The sequence below is a fragment of the Vanacampus margaritifer genome, chromosome 5 (assembly GCF_051991255.1).
Source record: "Vanacampus margaritifer isolate UIUO_Vmar chromosome 5, RoL_Vmar_1.0, whole genome shotgun sequence".
Lineage (NCBI taxonomy): Eukaryota > Metazoa > Chordata > Actinopteri > Syngnathiformes > Syngnathidae > Vanacampus > Vanacampus margaritifer.
In genome coordinates, this window is record NC_135436.1 from 25,097,380 (window position 1) to 25,117,836 (window position 20,457).

The following is a 20,457-nucleotide window of genomic DNA, read 5'->3' on the forward strand; positions in this document are numbered from 1 at the left end:
GTTTTTTTTATTTTATGATTTTGTTTAAAATTCCCTCTGGCTTATTTTAGTTTTTGCTGTATTAATAGCTTAAATATGCAATGTGGATCCAAGTCAAGACAACAAAACAAACCAATGATTCTGTTGCAAAAAGAACTGAACCTCTTTATTTGGACTGCCAATGATCCGACGGATGCTGCACTTCAGACCATTCACAAATAGGACTTAACAGTTTAAAAAAAATAATAATAAAATACGACAACAAAACTAAAGCAAGCACAGGATGCACAGGATTTCATAAAACATTAGAAAATGTCTGGGAAGTCTTTAGAATGAAATATAAATTGTGTTAAGACAAAATCAACAGCTCGGTTGTGTTCAATTCATCAATCAAGCTTGGCAGCGACATTGATGATCTCAATGTGACTGTAAACACTAGAGCAGGGATGAGGGAACCATTTGAGACCTCTGGGGCCCATCCTAAATTCATGGTCAAATATGAGCCGATTAACTCATTCACTGCCATTGACAGCTATAGACGTCAAAAATTCATTTAAATTATTTTTATTAGCTTAACTTTTTTTTCAATTTTTGTTTGTTTTGTTGTATGAGAACCTAGATTTTTTTTTGTACATTTAGAACAGATATAAAATTTGTGATTAATCGTGAGTTAACTCATGCGATTAATTACGATTACAAATTTTAATCGCCCGATGCCCTTAATTTTTAATAATCTTGTCTTTAAAAAAAAATGTTTAGATTTTTTATTTTTTTTTTAACATTAAAAATTAGGGGCGTCGGGCGATTACAATTTTTAAACGTAACTAATCGCAGGACTTCACTAGTTAACTCACGATTAATCACAAATGTTATATCTGTTCTAATACAAGAAAAAATCGAGGTTTGCATATTTTTGTTAACAAAAGTGGGAAAAAATGTAAAACTAATAGAAATAGTTCAAAAGAATTTTTGACGTCTATAGCTGTCAATGGCAGTGAATGAGTTAATGTTTAGCATGTATGCTACTCACAAAAAGTTAATCGGCTTTTGGGTGAAATTTCAGGATGACGCAAAAATGACTTCATTTAACCTGCTATGAACTTTTGAAAGAAAAAATCCAACTGTTCATTTCAGGACTTTTTGCACAGCTTGCTGTTTTCTAACAAAGAGTTGAAAGCAAATTTCCAACAAGAATATATCCTAAGTTAAAAACCAAAAAGTGGTAAAATGCTGAGCAGTCACATTAAGTTAAAGGTAACAGTGCAATTTTAGATTCATCCTGAACCTGAAAGCCCAAATCCTCAAGTTTTTATGCGTAGTATGAGCAACAGGCCCAAGGTTCCCCAGCCCTGTCCTAGCGCAGAAACACACAGCTTGGAAGTGCATCACTGGAATGTAAACATGGGAGTACTCCTTGGCCTTGTATTGTTGTGTAGTGTTTGACAGATTACTCATCAAGCGTGGCTCAGAAAAGCGTCGTCATGCCCCGCTGCAGCGTCATGATGCACATCCACCGTACCGTACCCTACTGCAGCACGCCGCTTCTGAAAAGGACAATCCGAGCTATATGTAACACAAGTCCCAAAAATGTCAGCTGACTGTGTTGAGGTCCTTGTCGGGCACGAGCGTGATGCTTTTTTTTTTTTTTTTTCTCAGTAAGTCAGATGTATCCAAGAGCCTGCTCTGAAGAAAACCATGACTGCAATATAACTCGACATCATGAAGCCAACATGTAAAGGATCCACAGAAACACAAAAAAAAGGGGTTTTGTTTTTTTCCCACATGACATGGGCATTATCTTAGAAAGATGTAAACAGGCGTTACACACACACGCGCGCGCGCGCATACACACAACTTTAGTTGCAAGATGTCCGCTCACCATGTCGTCCTTTTATCTACAACAGTGCTGTATTAGTGTGGCAAAAAAAAAAAAACATGCGATTATAAAAAGTAAGCATAAGTTATCCATATCAAGGGAGAGTTGGGAAAAAAATCAGGTTTGTGTATACAGTGGAATCTCCAAAGTCAAATTAACTCATTCACTGCTATTGACGGTTATAGACGTCAAAAATTCTTTTTAACTATTTCTATTAGTTTAAAAAAATATATATCCACTTTTGTTAACAAGAGTGTGAAAAACTAGATTTTTTCTTATTGTACATTTAGAACAGATATAAAATGTGTGATTAATCGTGAGTTAACTAGTGAAGTCATGCGATTTATTACAATTAAGAACATTTTAATCGGTTGACGCGATTTAAAAAAGAAAAGATCATTAAAAATTAGGGGCATCAGGCAATTACATTTTTATTTTTTTATAATTAATTTTATATCTGTTCTAAATGTACAATAAAAAAGATGTTTTTTAAGTTTTCATACTCTTATTAACAAAAGTGGAAAAAGTGTCAAATTAATAACAATAGTTCAAATGAATTTTTGACGTCTATAGCCGTCAATGGCTGTGAATGAGTTAATGACAAAATTTGAATTTCAAATTGGTTATATTAGTTAGCTCTGCGACATAGGAACGTGTCCAGTTGAAATTGAATATGAAAAATATGTAGCTGAAAGCATAGCTATCAACTATTTACGATTATCTAAATGAGCCATCTGACAGTAACGTGAGGTTTTAATGGAGTGTATAAATAGTCCACCAAATGTGAAGGTTTTAACAACCATTAAATCTTTTGTTATTTGCCTATTTCACTTGTGTCCATTTTTGTCTTTTTTTTTTCTTTACATTTTCATGTTTTTGGAATGAAACTGAATGCAGACATCCCCAAAAAAGTAAAAATGTAAAATGGACATAAGTGTTTTTCACATAGCAGCGACGATATACTATTTTTTTTTTTTTAAGTAATCGTTAAATCAGAATTTCCCTCCCAAAAAAACAAATCCAGATCGTCCGGGCTGTAGTTAAACACCTGTGAGCTGTTTTCATCTGTGGAAAACATTTAATGATATAATCACTAGTAGTTCATAGTGAGTAATAATTTTCAAACTTTCAGTTTGACTTTGGAACTTGTTCATTCACTTAACATTATTTCCTGTAGGAAAACTTGAAATTACTGGAGAGCAACTTGGAAGTCCGCTTTGGAGGTTCCACTGTATGACCATAACTTTGCCTTTTGACCACGGGCGCAGCCGGCAAAAATAAAAACTTGAAGACTTATTACCCCTGCCTTACGAAGCAACCCAACAAACAAAGTGAGCCAAAAGAGAGACCATATTCAAACGTACATGCACCTCCGCTCTGCCACATTCCAAGACAGACGCCGGGGGTTTTGAAGACCGCTTCTTTTGTTCATTTATTCATCATTATTAATATTATTATTTTTAAAAACAATTCAACACTGATACCACACGATAATGTCGAGGGTTTACTGAAACACAGACACTAATGGAAAAATACGGACATCTTGGAGCACCTTGAAAACGCATGAGTCATCAAATCGTCACGTGTGAGGATAGAGGGTGCACTCGGGGTGCCGAAGTGCGTCCACGGGTCAATTTTATTTATTTTTCGGGGCCAATTGTCAAGAGTGTAAGTGACTTTAGTGATTCTCAATCAGTTTTGTTTATGTACAGTATATGCGAATGTTAGAGCAATGTTTTGATGTTGCAATTTTTTTTTCCCGCCGCGTAACAATACGTCGCTACTCAGTTATCGCTGTACTTACTGTTTTTGCATTAGATTGTTTTATATTTATGGCCTGCAAGTGTTTTGATACAACAATTTTGTGTAGTTAGCAGAGATGGCAAATCCAGGTCTAGAAAGTAAAAACCCTGCCACAGTTTGGCTTTAGCCGCTCGTGCTAGCTAGCTAGCTAGCAGGTAAACAAGCACCCGGCGAGCTAGCTAGGGAGCTAGCTAGCCAGAACGAGGGGCTAAAGCCAAACTGTGGCAGGGTTTTTACCTTCTGGATCTGGATTTGCCACCTCTGGTAGTTAGTTTGGTACAAATTGGTGTTATGCCGTCGCCACAAATGGAACACCGCGTTTCGAATCAGCTCTTGTGCCGGCCCTCGCTCCTCGGCGATAATTCATCATCATTGACGCCAGTAGGGAGTTAAAAGAAAAGAAAAAAAGAGAGCTAGATATAACGGAGACAAAGCGCGGTCGAGCGTTCTCCGACCGCTTTTTAAAGTTAAACCATCGTGTCCGCAAGGAATCCTTCCCGGGTGAGCCATCGAGCGAACAACCCTTCTCTTTGGCTTTAGTGGCGAGGAAGAGTCTTTAGGGTGGAACGCTTGAAATAAAAGGCGAGGCCCGCTGTGAAGTCGCAAGCTCGTCCTCTCGGTTACCCGCGGAGGACAGCAAGGCGGCTATAGTCGCCATTTAAACGAGGGGCGGGGAACCTTTTCAGACGACTTTCGGGGTCTTCTTAAGCCAATTACAGTCTAGTGCCGTTTGTATAAAAGTGCCTTACATCTGGCCGATCTACACGCGAGGCGGCGCAGGTCTGTGGGGAATAAGGAAAAGAAGGGGAACTCATAAAGGGCCGTTTTGAAAGACAGCACCGATCCTTTTCTCTTTCTCGCAATCGCGCCATGTCACCGTCCTGCAAGTGACACGGGCGTCAACCTTCCTCCCTGTCCTGCAATATAATAATTTTCTGTATTCCACTTTTTTAATAATAAACTTAGATGTATATAATAAAGTACAAAAATATTAGAGAACATATACACAGTTTTTTTGTCATTATGTAGTGACTGCTTTGCCTGGTTTGCTCGAGCGTACGTAATCTTTGTGCTGGGTGATGAGGAACTTCTTTTTTCTCTCTTTTGTCTTCTTTTCATATCGTCGATGTCCGGTCAGTTCCATCTGTCGTGGGGATGAGAACGTGTCAACACATTTTACCCTCACCACTCTTTTTTTTGGGGGGGGGTGTAAGGCTAGCGTGAAAGCGATGAAGGACACTCACCCCCTAAGGCGTGCTCTGTCATACTGAGGCACAGCGACTCCAGCGTTGGGTTGATCTCCAGGTCAGCGCCTGGAACTTGGCAATCTAATAATGAAAGAAAAGGGAGAGGGGCCAACAGAATTTGGCGTTAAATTGCTGTGGGATTACTGGCACCACATTTTTTATTTCATCATCTCCAAATGGAGTTGTAGGAAGGAGTTTCATTGGCGACGCTGACAAAAAAAAAAAATGGATAAAGTCATAGAAATAAGAGAATTGATTTTAAACTTTTAGGAAAATAAAGCTGCAATTTTTTTTAGAAAATGGTTAATGATACTGTTTTAAGAAACTAAATTTATGGTTTTAAAACAAAATAAGTAAACTATATGAGAATAAAGGTATAATTCTACATTTGACAAGAACAATGTGTAATTTCAGGAGGAAAGCTGTATATTTTACTAAAAGAAAGCCATAATAAAAGATAATTCTGTCATTTTACGAGGATAAAGGATTAACTCATTCATTCCCAGCCATTTTCAATGAAGCAATCCCCTTCGCTCCCGGCTGTTTTACTTGATTTTGACTGGTTTTGCAAGGCCCACAGGATATTGTGTTCTATTGCTATAAAAACATGGAACCTAACAAAATAAAGACTGGAGATATTTCTATCAGTTTCCGTTTTGCAGCAATTAACATTAGGATATAGTAATTTTTATTATTATTACACAGCCTCACCTGTAAAAACTGTTTAAAACAGTGGGGAAAAGAGCTTGTTGCAACATGGATCTGGTTGACCTCTTATACTCTGCTGCCACCTGCTGGCCATTTTTTGTAATAATTACCATTGTTTTAAGCCACCTCTTCAGGTCAGAGGCTGCATCAAAGCCTTCTAAATGTTCTAGCATAACAAAAAACAAATAAATGTGCTTTTAGGATCATGGCAATATTTAACATAGAACGTTTGTATACGTTTTTGGGAGCAAATGAGTTAATAGGGGAAACAAGGCTAAATTTGTCCTATATTTAAATTTAACGTTTCAGAAAGAAAAAATTCTTAATCTTGGAGAATAAAGTTGTAGCATTACAAGACAAAAAAACAAGAAGTCATTGGTGGTATTTTAGCAACAGAGCGACACGCTGCCTCTGTGCCAGAGACACAATAACAAGACAAGGCGAGCAGCATGTGGCTGTAAACAATCTGGCACATTCTGCAAGGCGCACACAAGCTCTCCTATGCCAGATGCCGTGTTGCAGATTTTCTCTTCTAATGGCCCTGTCGTGATCCAACAGAGTCAACGCTGACCTTTTCCGCGACACAGCCTCGCCTGTAAAAACGTTTGTGGCTGCTTCCCGCCTACTCATTGAAATACACAGTATACCTTTTTCATTTCCACACAAAAGGAGGACAGATGCTACTACTGGCTGGCAGTAGACAGATTTGTTTTCGTGATTGCTGTGCAAAATAATGTTTATTTTATGAGAAGAGTGATAAACATAGGATGTCGTGAGAAAATAAGCAGATTCCCTTTTAAAGGTGAGTGTGTAAAAAAATACCGATATTATATATTACAGTATGGCTGGATGATTAATCAAAGAAGAAAAAACGATTACAAGTTTACAAGTTCCCTACGTTGTGAAAGTAACTTGAATGCACCATGTTGCTTGTAGCAAGCCCATCACGAGCCTAGCGCTATTGCTAATGCAAGTAAACTTGGGGAGTGTTTTTCCTTTAAATAACGAATATTCACACACAAATGCTGTGGAAACGCATACCCACATGTAAGATAACACTACTGAAAGGCACAAATTGTTCCCAATTTGTGAAAAAACAAGTTATTTTAATAGAATTCAATCACAACTTTCTTTTGTTCTCATTGTAACTGTGTACAGTGTACACTGTACACCATGGATGCACGGCACCACACTGCCCCTTGGAGGCCAAAATGCGCAGAAACACCCAGAATTTGTTTTCAATTGCTAATTCAGTGCACTGTATACTAGTATTCTTATTTTACTTTCTTAGTAATTTAACTTCTCGCATTCCCTTTAAGTCATATTTAAAGCGGAGTTCAAGGATTCATGGAATTTTGAATTTGTGAATAAATACAATAGAAGGTAATGTAATGCTTGTTTTAAAATGAAGAATGAAAATGCAAGAGGCTTGAATTTCATAATTTATGTTTATAACATTATGTTATACTTGACCAAAAGAACAGTGTTCAAAAATAACGTGTTCAACGTGAAGGGATGAATGGGCGTAAGGCTACGATCATAGTTTTAAGTAATCGATTTTTAGTAGTTAAAAAAATATAAACATTTCAATAAATGAATAATCGTTTTATTATTCGTGATTTCACTCTCTATCAAAATAACGGTGATGACTATTTTTTTCCATAATCGTCCAGCCGTATTAGACAGTACAGAATGTCGAGGGTGGATGGGAGAGGGTTGATAGAGTACCTTGCTGCTGGAACATGAGCATGGTTTGCGGGGAGGTGTGGACAGGAAGCGAGTGGGTCCGCTGCACAGAGCTGCGACTTTGACTTGGCATGCTGTTACTGCCCCCGGGGTTGGCAAACCACAGGCTCTAAAAAAAAAAAAAACACAAAAAAACCCTGATGAGTCAACATTAGTCGGCTGTCATTCGACTCAGTCGCCGAAGCTGCGATGATGGTTAAAGCGGAAGAAAACGACAGGTAGCACATTGCCCCGGCTGTACTGACTTGACGACCCTGGCCTGCCAGTGCGGGGGTAGTGAGCGTGTGGCGAGGAGAGACGCCGCCGATTCCGCCGGGACTCAGGAGTCCGATGCGCCCCGCCTGGAGTCCACGGGGGGTTATCTGAAACTGCCTCTGGCCCCGCCGGCCCACGCCTCCGCTCACAGAGCCCGCTGTGGGGAGGGAGTTGGACCCGTAGGCCCAGCTGGAGCAGGAACAGACCACAGGGTGAAAGAAAATAAACCAGGAGAACTCCATTTTGATTCCGCTGAAAGTACTTCACATCAAATGGCGGCTAAGAGTGGAGGGTGTGCTCAGCTCACCCTTTCTGTCGGTACACGGGCATGTCCAGCATGGCTTTCCGAGGGACCAGGCGGAGGAGTTTGAGGACTTGCTGCTTCCACGAAACCAGACGTTTTTTGTGGGTTTCTGAGAAAGCCTGAAAAGTACCAACGTCAAACTTTAAACATCTTATTTTGAGGAGTTCAATTTGTTTGTGATTGTCAACAGAGATTGCTCACGTTTCCGGCTTGCGCTGCCCTCATGTCATAAATAAACAAGAGTCACATTAGCAAGCTAAAAAGAGTGCAAATATGGCAGCCATGTTGGCAGGGGAGACTTTCCCATCAAAAGCAGTGCATGTCCCGTCAAAGGTAATGGAAAGCATGGGCATTAGCTTAGCATCGGCGATACTACTCTACATGAGCGTCTTCCTATTCATATGTTTTTTTTTTAACACAGGTGCTGGCCATGTGCTCGTATTTTGAACATGTTATTTTTGGTACAGTACACAGTTGTTTTTTTGCAAATCCCTTATTTATGGCATCTAATAGTAATGGAGGTGCAAAAAAGAAGCACTAACATCATACCCCATGCACGCCATTATCCTTCCCCCAGCGGGGGAAAAACAGTTTTTATATCGATTCACAATGTTTTTACACTGTACTGGAAATGTTCAGGCAACAAAAAAGTACCAAACAATATTATGACAGATCGCGCAATGTGTCTGTTAAATCGAGGCTCCACTGTATTTGAAAAACAAATAACTGCCTCCGGCCTGGAAACTCCCCTCATCAAGCACATTTCTGAGGCGGGGCAAATGTGAGCAAACAGACAGTGGAATGAACCAATCAGCAAAGAGCAGATGAGATGTCAGAAAAGCAACTTGTGGGCGCAGGCAAAATAATCGTTTCTCCCATCGGCCATTTTGATTGTTGAGGATGGACTTGCTCGCGAAGAATACGTCACAGTCATCAAACTAATTTGATTGCACGGTTCGTTTGGAAGAAAGTGGGTGTGGCTTGCCTATTGCCTATGGGGAATTCTTAATCGAGACATTGACAGAGTAAGCAACTCATGTTGCTCCCCAAAACAGGATGTCGTAAATGAGTTCCCTGTGCTGTATTAAAGACGATCATCCATTATATGTTTGCCTCGGTTCTTTGCGCCACAGTTTTAAATTCCCGTAATTTACATCTCACGTTGTTAACTCTTTGACTGCCAGACGTTTTCAGAAAAGGGATGCCGTGGGTGCCAGCCGATTTAAGCATTTTTGACTGATCTTTCAAGGTCCACAGAAAATGTTGTGTTTGGACTATGGAAACACACATACTACCAAATGAAAGATTGGACTCTCATCTTTCATCAGAAAAAAAAGTTTGTTTCTACCTTATTCCGTTTTTCAGTAATCAACAATAGAAAATGGTTAGTTTCACCCAAATGCTCTGTTTTGAAACAAAATACGGAGAAATCAAGCTTTTTGTGAAACGATATTATTTCATGCACTCTAGTGAATTTGACACCTTTTTTTCCCATGAAGGATGCCACAAACACCTAAACAGTGCTTTACTTCTGTAAAACACTACCACCAACAATGAAAAAGTGTTTTTTGATAGCAAAATACGTTTGTTTACATTCAACAGTGTAACAATTTGACAAAACAACACACATACTACCAAATGAAAGATTGGACTCTCATCTTTCATCAGAAAAAAAAAGTTTGTTTTTACCTTATTCCGTTTTTCAGTAATCAACAATAGAAAATGGTTAGTTTCCCCTCTGTTGTGAAAAAAACGTCTTTTAACGTCTTTGGCACTCCTCCATAGGATTTTACTAAACGTTATTTAACGTTTTTGGCAGTCAAAGAGTTAAAGGTCTCCACCTCATCTGCAGTAAAGTCAATAAACACACCTTTGCACCTGCACACTATTTGCTGAAAAGGCATCAGGTACACACACTCACCTCATGTATTAAACACTTCTCAATGAGCTGGAGGTAGCAGCTGATATTCTCCTCATCTGGCCTGGACACGAGCAGCTGCGTGCACACTGGAACAAAAGAAGTGAGCCTGTTCATGTGGAATGAGCACAGAACGCTGACAAGGACTTTTAATAAATGATTATATAATACATTCAACTGGAGGAAGCACTTTAGTGTACTTCCATTCAGTTAGGTTCTGAGACATCGTCGACAATATCCACAGGAAGACACTAATTCCTGCATTAAACAAATGCTAGAAAAATGAATATCTTCATTTGAATGAGAAATGAGAGCAGCACCCGGGGTCTCGTTCCATTATTGGGTGGAACATGAGATGCAGAACTCAATGGAAATTCACATCGGGACGCCTTAAGTGTTGAATTATGAAGATGAACGAAAATAGAACTGACTAACAAGTGTCAGTCACGCGTTATACTGCGGTGATCAGCGCAGAAGGCTAATCAACATCTTATTAGAAGGCTCGAATGGAGTTGTCATGGCAACGAGTCTTTGCTTCCTTTCTATCAGGTGAGAAGATGAGGCCACGCAGCTGACGAACGCAACTGGTAGAACGTCATGAGCATCGCCGTGTTTGTTTCTCGGTGTGCATATATACAGACGCTCCCCTACTGACGAACATTCGAGTTACGAACAACGGTACATACGAACATGTCTGCGCGTACAGTATGTCGAAAAATGTTCGGAAAGAGATGCTGTAAGTTAGATTTTGTATGCGCGCCTTTTTCCGAGTAGTGCTTCTTTCCGCCACTAATACCGACGCTTGGCGCTGTGAGAGCTCACCCAGTATTGGAGGCTCAGCAACGTGTCGAGGAGGAAGAAGAAGAAGAAACGCCTGTCGCTCATAGATAAAGCCATCGCACTCTTCGAGCAGCAAGACCCAAATATTGAACGTTGCACAAAGGTTGCAAATCAATTGAATGATGCCATACAGTGCTACCGCATCATTTATGATGAAAAAAGAAGAAAACTGTGCAATCGTCGTTAGATCGCTTCTTTCGGCCAGTTTCTAGTAAATCCTCCAAGGAAGATACTCATCAACCCTCATCTTCTTCTCCTCGACCCTCAACTTCTTCCTACATTGAAGTTACGGAGGAGGAAGTAACTTTTGAAGCCCATTCCAGCGACGACGAAGAACCTCTCATGATATAAAAACCTCCTCTTCCTCCTCCTCCATCATCTCCTTAAGCATCGAGTACATCTTCCAAAAAGTAAGTTTAACTTCATTTTATTTATCTTATTACGTACATGTACATACTGTGTGAGTGTCTCTCTCTCTCTCTCTAACATAAGCAGTACAGTACTGTACGTATTCTCTTTAAACATAAATTAGAATACAAAATATAGCACTGAAGCAACTTACGAACAAATTCACCTTACGAACGATCGCTCGGAACGTAACTCGTTCGTAAGTTGGGGAGCGTCTGTACATTTTTTTTTATTTTGTGTAACGAAGCTTGTGACTTATAAGCAAGGTAAGAAAGCTGTCAAAGATTTATAAAGCACCTATTGCACTGAGGTGGTGAAGGTTCAAGGTCAAACAAGATTTTCATGTCACACAGAAATTTTGAACAAGTTCAAGAAAATCGCTTTAAACTGTATTTTAGCATTAAAAATATAATTTGGGTGAAAGAGCTTCTCCATAAGAGAAACAAAGTGATGTATATTTAAAGCAAGTAAAGTCGTTAAGCACCGTACAGGAAGTAAAACCAAACAGGTGTCTCTTACCTTTCCCCATGACTCGGGTGAACTGTCCGGCAATGTCACCGTCCGAGATGGGCGTCGCCGAGGAGTCTCCATCGCAGGCCGGGGTGCTGTGGGAATGAAATCCCTCGGGGGTGGCTTCCTTATCCGCCGCCGATTTGGTGGCATCTGGGGGCGCGTTGGCGGGCTCCTGCGGGGTCTGCGTCAACGTGCTGTAGGCCTTGATGGGCGTGATGATGATCTGCTGCAGCTCCTGCAGAGCGTTGCGCAGATTTCCGCCTTCCAAAATGTCCTGCAAACGCGCGAGTACATTAGTAGCTGAGAAGAGTCCGAGAAGTCAATTAAATCCAACCAGCCAAAAAAAACAATACTTTGGAAAAAATAATTACGACATACAAGGGGTGTCAAAATTAGTGGGGGAATTCCACTTGGCACAAAGCAGACATGGCAGTCCATGGCAAAGTTGAACAGTAATAAGTTTAATAATAATGCATATATTTGTGGAGACTGGGGTCAAGTTGTGTCTTGCAATCTGAAAATTGTGCAGAATTTCACAACTTACTTAATGTTAAAGATTAGCTAGCTCTTAATATAAAAAGAAAAATTCACTGCGTTGTCACCAACATCTTACAAAATCTATTATGCCATCTAGTGGCAGAAAAATGACCTCAACACAAATCAATATTACACTTTTTTTACAGAACGGTACATCTTTTTAATTAAAACTCAATTTTATGAATTATAAAATTACTGTATTAATGACTAAAAGATGCAGCCATATATCTATTAGTTGAACATTTTTGTTTCCACTTTTATGTCAACGAGTATGAAAACTTTATTGTACATTTAAAACAGATATAAAATTTGTGATCAATCGTGACTTAACTATTGAAGTCATGCAATTAATTACGATTACACATTTTAATCGCCTGACACCCCTACTACATACACATTGGTCCCAGAAAATAAAATTAATTGATGACATGTCAAATCGGTAAAATTACCGAATGAACAATACTGAGCTCTCCAGGAAAAAAATAAAAAAATAAAATAAAATAAATTCAACAAAACATGTTGTGTAAATTACCTTTTCCAAAGACTTGAGGACACTCTGCCGCTCACGCAGTTTTTGGATGCTCAAGGCAATTTTATGCCGCGCTCCCTTGGTGACGTTCTAAAGAGGAAGGAGACAACAAGAGTGTGCGTAAGGCAGACGTGTCATTTCTTGCCTCAACCATCTATACTGTTACTACATAACAAAACATAATCACCATCTGTTTTATTAAAGCCAAGGGGTAGGGACAACAATCGTGTCGTCGCTACATGTGACCAGCGGGGTACATTGTTTAATTTCACGCCTCATTGAAAGGTGATGTATTATCATCAGCTTTAAGGACACAAGTGTTTACCGCTGATGAGACAGGAGGAATACGTCCATCTATACAGTTTCTATAGCTCGTCTTTATTAGGGCCACGAGTGATCTGGGGCTGATCCCATCATTATTCAAAACATGAACTGGTCGCCAGCATTTGCATTAGAGATGTTTTTTCAGGGACGATACTGATGCCGATTATTAGTAGTCAAGGAGGCCGATATTTGAAGCCGATATTCATTTTCAGTAAAAATATATATATATATTGGCAGCATTTTTTTTGTTAAATACAAATGCTTATCTTGACTTTGTTGTAATGTCTTAAAGCATTCATGCTTATTTTCAGAATGTATAATTTTCTTTTTAATCTTAGACAATATACTTCATTTTAAATTTCTTTAAAGAATTTTTTTCTTAAAAGTTGAGGGAGAACCCAAGGTAATCAGTCCGTCTTAAAAAGTTAAATGGAAACTTAAAGAAGTAAATACCATAGCTGTTATTTCCAAAATTAAAATAAACCTGAAATCGTAAACATTTACATTTCTTTGTTTTAATGTCGAACAAAAACAAAAGGTTCAGAAGGTTCCTAGAGTCAGCAGCATCTCCTATAAAGTTAACTAAAAATGTACATTAACAGTTCCCTGAGAATAAAAAAGTTTTAGCTTTACCTTTTTTCGGTCGTCAGATTTTTTTAAAAGGCCAAAACCGATATTCGTCAAAATGCTCAATATCAGCCGATTATTGGCCTATCCCTAATTTTGCATTTGGATAATTAAAAGTTTTCAACAATCCTAACCCATGTGATTGTGATTTGTTTGTGTTAAATAATTTAACTACTGAACGCAGTTGTTTCAGTAACATGGGTTCACGATATATATGCTAGATGCACGGTGTTGATGTTTTATGGTCCTCTGTTTTAGGTACTTTGCCACCATCTTGTGGCATCAATAGGCAATTACAACCCTCAAACTCATCCTTGAGCTTATACTACCCCTAAAAGTTCAAACATGACCATACTTGAATAGTGCTTACTTTGAGTCAAAATAGAAGAAGGAAAAGAATAAGCAAATCGCATTGCTGGAGAAAATCCTTTCATCTTCACTAAGATGTGCAGAAGTCTCGTGACATTTATTTAAATCTTGCAAGTTTTTGGTCTGCGTTTTCACACTGTGCGACTTAATGGCTGACCAAATTTTGGGATTCCATTGTAATCAAAATCAGGTCTTTGTTACAAACCTGAGATTCCAGATGATGCTCCGTGAGAATCATCATTTCCTCGTAGGTCATTTGGGAAAAAAGCGATGCGTATTTATGAAGGCGGAGACTTTTCAACCATGCGGGAACATCTGCAACAAAAAAATGACATGGTCATTTGAGCTCAACGTAGCCTCGCACACGACAGCGTCCATCCTCTGACCTTTCATGCCGCTGCCGTCCTCCTGGAAGGTGTTGCGTGCCGAGCCCTGCTCTTCTGTCTGCTCGCTCCCCGAGGACGCCACGCTGCTCTGCGGGGAGAGCGGCGCGTGGTCCGTCGGGAGGAAGTTCTGCCGGCACCCCGTGTCGTCCTGACTGAGCCACTCGGAGCCACACGCCTGGGGACTGGAGGGGACGCCGGACTTCTTCAGGGGGCTGGGCTGCATCTGCCCGCCCAGTCCTGCGAATAAGGTTTGTAGAAAAATCAAATGAATAATAAATATTCTCTGTTATTTGCAGTTTTGATCTAAAAATAAACCTGTGTTATTGCTGTTGACAGGAGAGGACAATCCGCCCGGAAAAGCCATGTGGCCGTTCTGCCCTGCAGGAGACGTGCTGGACGAGGGGGACTTGTCGTGCCAGGCGTGGCCGGGCTCCAGGGCCTCGGCCGAGCTGGGCCACTCGTCCGAGCCCTGGCGCGGGTGGTACGGGCTGGGGGGCGCCCGTGTGGACGGCGCGTAGCCGCCCGATAGGTGTTCCTCCAGGTGGTTGAGCCACATAGCCAGAGACGTGCGGTCGTCCAGCGTGGTGGCGGGGTGGATGAGCGCGTAGGACAGTAGCTGTCTGCTCTCCTCCACAAACAAGCTACTCTCAATGGTGTGACTCAACACCTTCTGCAGCAGCTTCATGTACTCACATTTGGCCTCGCTGTTGCGTGGCTGCAGCAAAGGCAGATGGGACAAGAGCAAGGACACCACTTTCTCCTTGGGCTCCTGGTGCCACTGGTTGACTATGGCTGAGGACACACGGCATTCAATCAGTGACGGTTCTTTAGTATGTTCAAACAACAATTTGGATATACAGGGGAACCTCCAAAGATGCCGAGAGACCTTCAAGTGATTTTTCCTTTGTCTATTTTTTGCGCACTTCCCCCAAATAATGGGCAGCCATCACACATGACCTGTATTGCAATTATATGTTTGCAAGTGACAGTTTTTCCGGCGATAGACTGAATCCGCAAAGTAGTGACCACCTTTTTTATTTCCTATTTATCTATATTTACTATTAATATCTATTTTAAAGCACAAACATCAAATAACGTGAGTGTTAGTTGAAAATATTACTTTGTCCACTTGAGGTCGCCATCTTCATGTTCACCAGCTCAGTGGCCTTGAGGTGTCCGCCCTGAGACTGGGAGGTCGTGGGTTCAGTTCCTGCCCGGGTCATACCAAAGACTGTAAAAATGGGACCCATTTGCCCTCTTGGCACTCAGTTGGAATTTGGGGGGGTTAGATCACCATATGATTCCCGAGCTCAATCCCTGCTGCTCACCGTTCCCTCAGAGGATGGGTCAAATGCGGAGAAGGATTTCCGCCCCACTTAATTGGGTGTGACAACCAGTGTTACTTTAAGTTCTACACATTTAGTGTGTGTGCCTGACCTGTTGAGTGACATGATAGTCAGCAAATGAGAATATTGTCGAGCTGTTTAGTGGCTAAATTGGTAGCTACTATGTAAATTGAGGCCATCTGCTGTAGGGATATAACGATAACGTCAATATCGTGACATTAAAATATCACCGTCTTTGTGTCGCGATATTAAAAGCAGCACATCTGTTCCATTTGTGCAGTTCTAGCACCCTCTGGTGGTTAGTTTATTAGGGCAGTTTAACTTTAAATAGGATTTTTTTTTTTTGCCACTGATGGTGGTTACCACGCTCATAAATGAGTTATACCAGAAAATATTTTTCAACATCTCCATCAAAAAACATTACTTTTAGCCGCTTCAGACAAACACAGTAAGTATTACTTTGCGCCGCTGAGCTTGAAGACGACGAATTACATGCCTGTATCATTTATCTGGTGGGCCGCCGGGATAATAAAACACTGGGGGGGGGGGGGGGGAGCCTGGATTGTGTACGTGAGAAGGGAGTGTGCAGTTTCATTTCTTGGCCACACATGGCAGCAGCGACTCCAAATTCAATTTTCTGCATTAGGCAGCTTTAACAAGGTTATTTACCGTAGACGTGTAGTTGTGTACTTTGCTAAAGGCACATTGCACTTAAAGTGTGAAATGACCCCAAACTTTGAGCATTCTCCATCTTTAATAGATTCTTTCCTCCTTGTTCCATCTTATTGTTATGTGGTCTTACAGTAAAAGTCGGTGCGGAAAAATAATCCCTGCAAAATAAGTACAAAAACATTTGCAATGCACAAGCGGCAAAAAGTGAACTGCACTACAGCGCATACCTTGTTAAAAAAAAATCGAACTGGGGGGGTCACCAGCACCCTACAACGAACTGTGGTCCACCTCAGAGGTTCCACCGTATACCACTACGGAAATACATGTTCATCTACCTGCATTGTTGGCCTCCGCTTCCAAGATGTGAATCTCAGTGCAGTCCGCCAACCAGTGTTCAAGGCATATGTGTAAAAAACGAGCCTGGGTGCGGGACACCCTCTTGAGGAGGGACAACAGCGCCACCGTCTGTTCGCACTCGTTCCAGCCCTTGAACCAGTCCGTGAGGATACCGACCTGGTCTCTGAACATCATGGCGTGCCTCCTTTTTTAGGTGAGGAGATGGGGAACGTGTGGACGGGGGGTAAGGGGGAAGAGGGAGGGGGGCGGCGGGGTGGGGAAGCACAATTTTCAGGGACAGACAGGGTCGGTCTTTTCCCCAGACGCAAACGCGGAGACCCTCACATGGTTCAGGTGCAGCAAAACATAACGCCAAATGTTGACAGCTCGACGTGTGGACTGTTCGGGGAATTCCTTGTAAAGTGATCCGGACAGGAGGAATCCAAATAGATTGTTGAGTCACTCTTGCATGCTCGGGTTCACATTGGTTGCTTTAAGAAAGAAGAACATAGGAAGGAATGTTAGCATTTTAAGTGTCATGGACATTTTGAGATTTGAATCAAGTCCTTCAGGCAGTGCCATTGATGCCAGCACTTTATAAAATATTAACTCCTTGTCCAGATGCCATAGAATACAGCCCATGTACTTTAAGTGGGTTGTTGTCAAGGCTTTGTTCCAAGGTGTCCGCTTGGGTTTCATTTTTAGAACAGCACAGTGAAGCAAAATGAACACTCATAGGCACATACCTGATTTACTTAGTCATATTGTATCAAGTACAAGTTTACATCAAAAACACTGCAATTTGGAGAAGAAGAAAAAAATCTAAACAATTGTTCACATTTTATTATGGTCAGTCTGCTTCATCGTGTTATGTACATTTTATTCATGGACTTACTGACTTATTTTTACGCCACACTTGTTTGGTAGAATTTTGATAAGTTGTCGTCATGAACACTTAAAAGACTACAAGTCAAAGTGTTAAGTTAACAACTGCAAAAGAAGTTGATAAATAGCTCATTTGCCTTTATTTTTAGCACAAGCCTAACCTAGAGGCTTTTGCTGTGACCGGTTACTTTCCTGCTGGCATCATTTTGCCATGAACTGCTCTGATTGGTCAATCGCCAGAACTAGCCTGCCGTGCTATTTTACTATGATAACAGTAAGTTGGCCGTGAATAGGTTATTTTAGCGTGATACAGGCTGTTGTGTTACGGTTTAACCGGCTTCTAGATTAACTGGCTCCCGATTCTAGCAGTGGCCGTTAGAGCAATTTCAGTCCAGTAATTTTATGTTTCATGTCTGCAGAATTGTCACAAGCTACACCGAAATTGTTCAACTGCATAACTGTTCAATTCTTCAATGAAGATGTGAAACAGAACGACTGGTTTACAACTTTAGACTGGCCACAAGAAATTGTAAATAGAGTTTACGACGAACTGATCGGCTGGATCGAGTCGGCCGACATTTCGTATTTTATGCAAAATCTGTGATCGGCTGCGGTGTCTTAATTTACCTAATTGATCAATGATGTTTTCAATCGGCTCCAGGAAATAAGACATTTCATGTTATATTCAATGTTGATCAGTTTTTTTGAATTCTTGGGGTTGAATTATTTTTTTTTTTTTACATGCATTGCCATCAATTATACGTATTATAATTGGTGATCGGTTAGTTGTTGATTTCTTTCAAACTCGCTGATGAGCTGAAAAATCCTGATCGTGTAAAGATTAATTGTAAAGATGATAAAAAAAAATACTTATTTTAATTAAAAAATAAATAAAAAGGTACAGAGCGGTATTTGAACCTGTGACACGAAAGAATAAAGCAGCGACCACTACTAGTCACTAGCTTATACACATTTACTGGCACATAATTTGTATTTGTAGTTCTCCTCCAAATCAGGGCAAAATAACGTCAGATGGCGAGTTGCCGGTCACGGCAAAATAACCACTGCGTAACCTATTAAATAAAAAAATATGCAGTTTTATTTATTGCTTGTGTTTATTAATTAATGGACCTTGAACAAATATATATCAAATATATACATATTTAATCACAATCGCAATATTGGGGGGGCATCACAATTATATTTTATTTATTTTTAAGTTATCAAATGGGCGGTGTCGTGGTGCCAGTACTTTTATAGAAACATTACATTTTTGTCTTGATACACACATATAGAACACAGATTACTGAATCAAAAGTGTGTCCACATATACATTACATTGCATTGCATTACATACAACAGGGTGACCGGCAAGAGTAATGTAGCATGTCAAAAACTCAACCATCACTACAAATTGTAGCACTTGTAACATTAAGAGCTATTTAACCGAGATCAACACACCCTTAGCGGCTTTTGGTCAGCACGGTGTTCCCGGGAATAATCACCGGAGAGTAAAAAGCGACTTGTACACGACGCCGACAGCAGCAATGAGCTAGCCAGCGCTAGCAAAGTCGGCCTTGCTAGTGATGGGGTGGATTTGTATTGTTTTTCGTTGACGCTGTTGCTGCTCCCTCATTACACTTCAACGACAACAGGGCCACGTCAAATAAGTTCACCGAGGCGGCCCCGGTGTTATTACACGAACATGCACGGAGGAGACACAAAGTTGTTTACCTTTGTCGGTTCGTCGGTGCTTTTAGCGAGCTGCGGCTAACGCGCTAACGCATAGCTTAGCGCTCGGAGGCTATCCGCTAGCCTCGTAGCTTAGCAAGTTTTGCTAGCAATAATGTTGCCTTAGCTGCGAGAGGCGTACATTCCGATCCTCCGTCGTAGTGGTGTCCATGAGAAAGATATTCCCACTATGGATCCGACGAAGCAAAGAATGTATGTACACCAAAATAAAAATGTGTTTATAATACAAGAGTGAACGCCTGGTGAGAAATGTACATCGATTTTTTTGGAGTTTCCGTTTGACGTAAGCGAACGTCATGCGTCTGACGTCATACGTCTGGACATTACGCAATGTTGTCAAACTGCAAGCAATGTGATTTTTTTTAAACAAATAAATAAACTATTAATCTACCTTAGTTCAGTGAACATAAATCTGAAGACTAAACAGGGGAAAAAACAGGCTCCTCATTGATTTTTTTAATTGTTTTTTGTTTGTTGAAGAGTTAACAAAATAATACTGTATTACAATTTTGATTAATTCAATACAAAACTACTACAGTTTAAAAAACAAAAAATGTACCAGGACTTCAACAACGGATGATCGGAGAAGATGGGCGTGATTAATTCCATTACATGCACTTGCATTGTTCCGTTGCTCTGCGTGCTTTGCTGTCTCTTTAAAGGTAAGCAGTCTGATTGATTGAAAATGTCAATATGTTTACAATTGTAACATTTAATTTGGATTATTTCAAGATGTCAAGACATGACCGGTGGCGGTGCCAATTTAATCATGCATGCTTGCTAATACAACGTATTACAATGTCTATATTTTAAAGCACCCTGTGAGAGAATGTAGCTGTTTTGGAAATATATTTGTGTTCTGTTAACCGCAGACTGACGGGAGAATCAAAAATTTATCTTCTCTTGAGCTGCCGTAGTCAGACCTCAAAGTGTTTGTTCTAAGTTACAGTTTGACATTTTTGTTTATCTATGTCAGAGAACTTTCATGTCCCCCAAAATTTGACTTTGAGTGTGCGTTCCCAAACATTTTCTGTGCAGGGCTCAGAAATTTTCTTTTTACGAGGTTTAGGGAACACACCATCGTAGTCAACAGGTTC

General features: G+C 40.4%; 1 protein-coding gene across 1 annotated transcript; it reads right to left on the reverse strand.

Annotated features, from left to right (window-relative positions):
• Window positions 1–118: 118 nt before the first annotated feature.
• On the reverse strand, window positions 119–19,630 carry samd4b (sterile alpha motif domain containing 4B). The gene is made up of 14 exons (XM_077566053.1): window positions 19,343–19,630; window positions 17,069–17,214; window positions 16,723–16,928; window positions 14,685–15,161; window positions 14,370–14,606; window positions 14,189–14,298; window positions 12,667–12,753; window positions 11,604–11,871; window positions 9,840–9,925; window positions 7,922–8,037; window positions 7,605–7,803; window positions 7,342–7,468; window positions 4,903–4,986; window positions 119–4,802 (listed from the first exon to the last, which is right to left on the reverse strand). Coding segments are annotated over exons 2-14 (2,028 nt in total). The 5' UTR covers window positions 17,071–17,214; window positions 19,343–19,630; the 3' UTR covers window positions 119–4,773.
• Between the last annotated feature and the right edge of the window lie 827 nt (window positions 19,631–20,457).

Excerpts from the sequence above, each read along its gene's own strand:
- samd4b (XM_077566053.1), bottom strand. Across the intron at positions 12,754-14,188 it reads AGCATCATCTGGAATCTCAG|AACGTCACCAAGGGAGCGCG; the intron begins GTTTGTAACAAA and ends CTTCCTCTTTAG. Across the intron at positions 11,872-12,666 it reads TCCTCAAGTCTTTGGAAAAG|GACATTTTGGAAGGCGGAAA; the intron begins GTAATTTACACA and ends GCGCGTTTGCAG.